General features: G+C 74.2%; 2 protein-coding genes across 2 annotated transcripts in view; one reads left to right on the forward strand and one right to left on the reverse strand.

Moving 5' to 3' along the window:
• Positions 1–396: 396 nt before the first annotated feature.
• H696_02743 (hypothetical protein) lies at positions 397–3,059 on the forward strand. The gene is made up of 5 exons (XM_009496648.1): positions 397–735; positions 913–2,170; positions 2,447–2,562; positions 2,671–2,778; positions 2,886–3,059. Exons 1-5 carry the CDS (start codon positions 465–467, stop codon positions 3,017–3,019), a joined length of 1,887 nt encoding a protein of 628 aa, XP_009494923.1. The 5' UTR covers positions 397–464; the 3' UTR covers positions 3,020–3,059.
• A 186-nt stretch (positions 3,060–3,245) lies between these two features.
• H696_02744 (hypothetical protein) overlaps positions 3,246–6,348 on the reverse strand; it is a gene marked incomplete at its 5' end in the record, with an annotated part of 6,012 nt that continues 2,909 nt past the window's right edge. The window contains 4 exons of the mRNA XM_009496649.1: positions 3,246–3,487; positions 3,696–4,015; positions 4,142–4,350; positions 4,565–6,302. Coding sequence (XP_009494924.1) covers positions 3,310–3,487; positions 3,696–4,015; positions 4,142–4,350; positions 4,565–6,302 — 2,445 coding nt within the window. The 3' untranslated portion in view covers positions 3,246–3,309. The remainder of the gene's footprint in view (positions 3,488–3,695; positions 4,016–4,141; positions 4,351–4,564; positions 6,303–6,348) is intronic.

Here is a 6,348-nt window from a genome sequence, read left to right on the forward strand (position 1 = left end):
CCGGGCGGGATCCCCCGGAAGCGCGCGCGTGCGGCGCCCCTTCACTGCCCCGCCGCACGGGCAGAAACGGGCCGGCGATCTTGGGCGCCATGTGCCAACCCATGGGTGCCTGCGGTCCGCCGCCCCGGTGGGCTCGGTGGTGCTGGCACCGAGGGAGATCATTGCGCTATTATAAATCCCCCCCCGGACCCATGGGTGCCGGGGTTTCGCACCGCCAAGAGGCACGACGGGCGCGCAGGGCGCCCATGCTGGCGGGGTGCCCCTTTCCGGGGGGCGGCGGCGGGGACGGGCGGGCGCGATCGACGGCCACCCGCGCCCGGGGACACGGCGAGGGGGGACCCTTTTCCGAGGCCTGCCCGGCCCGGGCGCGTGGCCGACCGATCCCCCCCCCCCCAAATGCCCTCTTTCCCCCTTGACCCTCGCCTCCCTCGTGGATCTTTGTCCTTTCGCTTGTGGTCCTTTTCATGCCCCCGATTGACTGCCCCCCTGGTGGGTGTCTGCCCGACGACGGGATGTCGCCTCGCACCGCCTCGAACGCCGCGCCGGCCGGCGCATGGGCCGGGCGCTTGCACGCGGCCACCGGCTTCGACGCCGCCTGGCTCGAGCAGCTCACCCAAGGCCTGAGCTTTATGCTGGGGTTCGATGTGGATGCGGCGGCCGACGCGGCCGAGGCCCGGGCCCTGGCCGCTCGTCGGCACCTTCGCCCGGCTGGCCTGCTGGTCCATGGTCTGCCTGGTGCGTTGCCGTGGTGGCCCTTCTCCTCCGCGCCATCTTGCCTCCCCGTCGACCGCACTGTGGCCGGTTCGCTGACGCCCCGGAGACTGGGCCCCCTCCTTCCCTCCCCTCTTCCGCCTCCCGCGCCTTTCTGCTGCCGCCGCTGCTGCTGCTGCTGCTGCTGCTGCCCATGCCCAGGCACGGGCAAGTCCTTCCTGGCCGGGCACCTGGCCGCCACGGCGCCCGGGCCGCTGGACGTGCGCATCGTCCGGCCCGGGGATCTCTTCCAAAAGTACCAGTCCGACAGTGAGGCCCTGCTGCGTGGGCTCTTCGAGGCGGGCGACCTGGCGCGCCTGGTGGTCCTGGAGGAGCTGGACACGGTGCTGCCGCGCGGGGACCCGGCGGCGGCGACGGCGGCGGCGTCTCCCCTGGCCGAGGAGGACTCGGCCGGGCTGGCGGGCCCCTCGCCGGAGGACCAGCTGGGCCGGCTGCTGCGGGGCCTGCTGGCCGACGCCCGGGGCCCCGGGTGCCGGGTGGCGGTGCTGGGGCTGACCTCGCGCCTGGGCAGCGTGGCGCCGGATGTCCTGGCGCCGGGGCTGCTGGACCGGCAGCTGGACCTGGGGATTTGCCAAGTCCGTGCCCCGGCGCGGAGGGCCCTGCTGGAGGGCATCCTCCGGGACACGCCGGTGGGCCGGTGCTCGGCCGACCGGGGGCGCCTGCTGGACCGGCTGGCCGACGAAACGCATGGCTATGTGGCGGCCGATTTGGCCGGGCTGGCCCGGGCGGCGGTGTGCGCGGCGGCCGGCCGGGCCATTGCCTCGGCCGATGGCCATGCGCCGGGGGCCGGCCCGGCCGACGTGTGCCTCACCTGGGCCGACCTGGAGGAGGCCCTGCGTGGCGGGGCCGGCCCGGCGTCCCTGGCAGCCGCCTCGACGGCTTCCTTGTGTGTGCCCGTGCGCCGGGCCCGGACACTGGGCTTCGACCAGCTGGCCGGGCTCGAGCGCGAGGCGACGCAGCTCCGCATGGCGGCGGTGTGGCCCTTCGCCGCCGGCGCGGCCGCCGAGCATGGGGCCGCCGGGCGCTTCCGGCGGCTGTCCGAGCGCCTGGGCGCCCGCCCCGAGGGGGGGATCCTGCTGCACGGGCCGTCCGGCTGCGGGAAGACGGCCCTGGCCCTGGCGCTGGCGCACGAAACCGCCCTGACGGTGCTGCTGGTGGACGCGGCCCGACTGCGGGACAAGGTGTCCGGCGCCAGCGAGGGCCGGCTGGCGGGGCTCTTTGCCACGGCCCGCGCGGCGGCCCCCTGCGTGCTGGTCTTCGACCAGATCGAGCTGATCGCCGGCCGGCGCCGGGCCGAGGATGCCGACGCGTCCGGCACCGCACACCGCCTGACCACGGCCCTGCTGACCGAGATGGATGGTGTTCTGGCCGCCGGGAGCGCGGCCTCCTCTCGGCCCCAGTACGTGCTTCTGTTGTTGTTGTTGTTGTTGTTGTTGTTGTTGTTGCTGTTGTTGTTGTTGTTGCTGTTGCTGTTGCTGTTGCTGCTGCTGCTGCTGCCGTTGCTGCCGTTGCTGCTGCTGCTGCTGCTGCCGTTGCTGCTGCTGCTGCTGTTCTTGGTCGTGGTGGTGGGCGGGTCACTTCCCACGGGCATGCATGAGTGGCCTCGCTAACCGACTTTGGCCGCTTATCCCTCGCTGCCCGTTGCTCTGCCGGCTGGACATGGTGCCGCGCGCAGAATCGTGGTTGTCGGCATCACCGGCGACGCGAGGCAGCTGGACGAGGCGGTCATTCGGCCCGGGCGTCTGGGCCATCACATTTTGGTCCCGGCGCCGGACCGTGCCGCGCGGGCTGGTGCGTGTCGGCGGGGCGGTGTTCTTTGGGGGTTGCCGGCTGCCCGGGCATGCGTGGGGATTACTGACTTCGCTGTGGGCAATGGGCGGCCTGGTGCGGCCGGGGCAGCCGTCATCCGGCTGTGCATGGCCCGCACGCCGGTCGAGTCGGGCGACGACCTGCTGGTGGATTCGCTGGCCGCCGCGACCCGGGGCTGGTCCCCGGCGGACCTCAACAGTGCGTTGGCGGTGCTGCCTGCCCTTCCTCCCTTTCTTGGACACCTGCCCGTTTGTGTGGTGGCGCATGCTGACCCTGCGGCCGGTGGGGTGCCTCTGCCCGGGCAGACCTCTTCAATGAAGCGGCCCTGGCGGCCCTGCGCGAGAGCATCGACACGGCCGCCGTGCCGGTGGCCACGCTGTGGCAGTGCGTGCGCGAGGGGGGCCCCTCGCTGCCGCGCGATGCCTGGCCGCCGACCTAGGCCGCCTGCATGGGGGAATACGAAAGCCACTTGCCGGCTACTTCGGTGTGTGTGTGTGTGTGTGTGTGTGTGTGTGTATGTATGTGTGTGTGTGTGTGTGTGTATGTATGTGTGTGTGTGTGTATGTATGTATGTGTGTGTGTGTGTGTTTGCGTGCATGCGTGCATGCGTGCGTGTGTGTATGCGTGTGTGTATGCGTGCATGCGTGCGTGTGTGTATGCATAGGTGGTGTATTTTTCTTCTTTTTTTTCTCGGCCGCCCCATCCCGGGGCACGCGCGGGTCAGGCCGGTCAAGCGGTTTGGAAGTGTGCGCCGGCGCGACCGGCCAGGCCGCGCAGGAAGGCTCCGTAGTCCACCCAGCGCGGGTCATCCGGAGAGGGGTCCAGGGTGACGGTCTCCGGGGCGCCGGTTTCCGGGTGGGCTGCGGTGACGGCGGACTCGATGACGATGCGATCGGTTTGCTCGAGCCTGAGGGGGGGGGGGGGGGGGTGCGCGCGCGTGCGTCAGAGAGGGAAGGGGGAGGGATGCGATGCGATGCGATGCGATGCGATGCGATGCGATGCGATGCGATGCGATGCGATGCGATGCGATGCGATGCGATAGGATGCGTGCGTGCCGCGGGGCGGGCGGGTGAGAATGAGGGAAAGGCAGGCCGGCAGGGGGAGGGCACACGCACAGGGCATTGGCTTCGGTCGGGTCCAGCATCGGGGTCAGGTGCTCCAGGATGCGGAAGGTGCCGAGGGCGCGCGTCAGCCGGTCGGCGTCGCCATGCAGCGCGGCGTCCAGAGCCGCGCGGCAGATCCACGCGGTGAGGTGCTCGAACAGCGGCACCGCCGAGGGCAGGTCGTCCGGCGGGTCGGCGGGCAGCTGGCCCGGCGGGTCATCGGCGAACTCCACCCGGTCGGCGGCCAGCCGGTGGAGGTGCCGGACCAGGGAGCACACGCCGCGCATGTAGGTCAGGGTCCGCTGGTGGCCATCCATATACGAGGCGAGGGACTGGATGGCGGCCGGGGGGGGGGGGGGGGGCGAGGGGGGATGCCCGTCAGCGAGCGCCAGCTGGCAGAGGCGGGCAGGGGGGAGGGAGGCGGGCGAGGAGGACCGGCCCCGGGCGGGAGGAGGCACCTTGACCAACAGCGGAAAGGCAATGTGAAGGAAGGCCGGGCTGGAGGCGATGGCCGGGGCCGCGTAGCCGAAGGCATCGCACAGCAGCAGCGAACATGTCTCCGGCATGGGCAGCGAGGACAGCAGGGCCACGGTCAGCAGGCGCGTCCGGTCGGCCGGGCGCCGGAGGAGACACAGTCGGCAGAAGGCCGCCAGGGCGGTCTCGCGATCTGGAGCGCCGCGCCCCGGGGGCGAGGAGAGCGAGGAGAGCGAGGAGCGACAAGCACGAGAGAGAGAGAGAGAGAGAGAGGGCACGTTAGCCCAGAGAGAGGGAGAGGTGGAGGCGGGGGGCAGAGCGGAGCGAAAGGGGGCGGGGGCCGGGGAGCGAGGCGGCACGCCCGGAGGGGGTGGGGCGAAGGCCCGGGCGCGAGGGGCGTGACGCACCGGGCACAGGCACGCTCGGGTCCACCAGGTAGGCGGCTATCCATTGGCCGAAGGAGGCCAGCATGTCGTCCGGCATGGTGGGCAGCTGGCCGCCGGGGGGCAGACTCTCAAAGACGCAGAGCAAATCGCACAGGGACCCGAAGGTGGCACCCTGCACATGGGCCGAGGCGCCCTCCTCGAGGAGGATCTCGGCCAGCTCGGTCCACCGGGAAAAGGTCCGGGCCACGGTGCCGGTGGGCTCGTCGGCCTCGGCCGCGGCGGCCAGTAGCAGCAGCATGCACAGGGCCCCGAGGCCGGCCATCAGGGCCCCCCCCGCCGGGCCGGGGGCCCCGCTGCCGGTGGCCACCCGGCGGACATGGATCCCATGCAGGGCACGCGTCAGGTCCAGGGCCCGGTCCAGCAGGTCCTCCAGCAGGGTGCCGGCCGCCAGCGGGCGGACCACCTCGCACAGGGGGCTGGCCGCGCGGTGGAGCAGCCCATAGGGGGCCCGGTACTCCGAGGGCAGGTCCACGGCCAGCAGGGCCTCCAGGTGTCGGGCCTGCCGGCCGAGGGCGTCCTCGTGCCCGGGGTCGGCCGGGGCCTCGGCCGAGGAGGCAAGCGCCTCGGCCAGGGCCCGGTGCAGGCCGGCCAGGCTGGCGGCGTGGCGCCGGCGCAAGGCCGGCCCGGCGGCCAGGCGGTCCAGCCCCCCGGCGAAGATCTGCCGCAAGGTCCGGGCCAGCGGCCGGAAGAGGCCGGGCCCCGGGCCGGCCGGCACCGGGCACACCTCCAGCTGCTCGTAGCAGGCCAGGGCCAGGTGCTCGGTGGGCGAGGCGGCCCCCGGCTCAGGGCCCTCCGAGGGGGCCGGCCCGTCCGAGCCCGGGGCGCTGCCGGCCGCGCGATCCAGCGCCACCAGGTCCAGGCACCCGGCCAGGTCCAGCAGCCAGGGCAGCGTGTCGGGCTCCGGGGCGAAGAGGCGGATCAGCGCGCCGAAGGCCGGGGCCAGGGCTTCGGCCAGGCCGGCCGGGGTGGCCCAGGTGTCGGGGCGCCCGGCGGCCGGGCTGCCCGCGGCCGGGGCGTCAGGCGGGGGGGTGGCCGGGCGGTCGGGCGCGCGCGCCAGGCGCTGCTGCAGCGGCTCGACCGGGCTCCAGGGCGCCGGCCCGGCCGGGTCCAGACCGAGGCACCGGCGCGCGGAGGCCAGCAACACCGCCAGGCCGGCCCGGCGCTCGGGATCCGTCAGGCGGAGCAGCGGGCTGGCGGCCCCGGTGGCCGGGGCGCCGGCCAGCAGCCGGGCCGCGACGCTGTTGCCGGGGCGCCGCGCGGAGCCGGCGGGCGCCCCGGCGGCCAGGCCCTGGCGGACCAGGGCCCCGGCCAGGGGCCCCGGCTGGCGCAGCCCCACCAGGTCGGCCCACAGACAGTCGACCAGGCGCGCCGCGCGGGCCACGTCCACCCCCTCGGGGCCGAGGAGCACCAGCAGCCAGCAGGCGCGCTTGAGGTCGCGCGCGTGGGCGTCCGGGTCGGTGGCCGCGCGGGCCAGGGCGACGGTCAGCTGGCGCGCGCGAGCCCCGGTCGACAGGGAGCGCGGTGCGGCAGACCCGGCCGGGGCCGCGCCCGACCCGGGCTGCCGCCGGGCAATGTACTCCGCCACGAAGGGGCCGGCCGCCGCGCGGACGGGGCCCCGGTCGCCGAGGGCCAGCTCCAGCAGGGCATGCTCCTGCTCGGGGGACAGCAAGTCGTGGCTTTTGGGTGTGAGGGCGGTCAGCTTCGGCGAGGGGGGGCGGGGCGGGGCGGGGGACAAAGGGGCGGGG

The sequence above is a fragment of the Fonticula alba genome (assembly GCF_000388065.1).
Source record: "Fonticula alba strain ATCC 38817 unplaced genomic scaffold supercont2.4, whole genome shotgun sequence".
NCBI lineage: Eukaryota > Rotosphaerida > Fonticulaceae > Fonticula > Fonticula alba.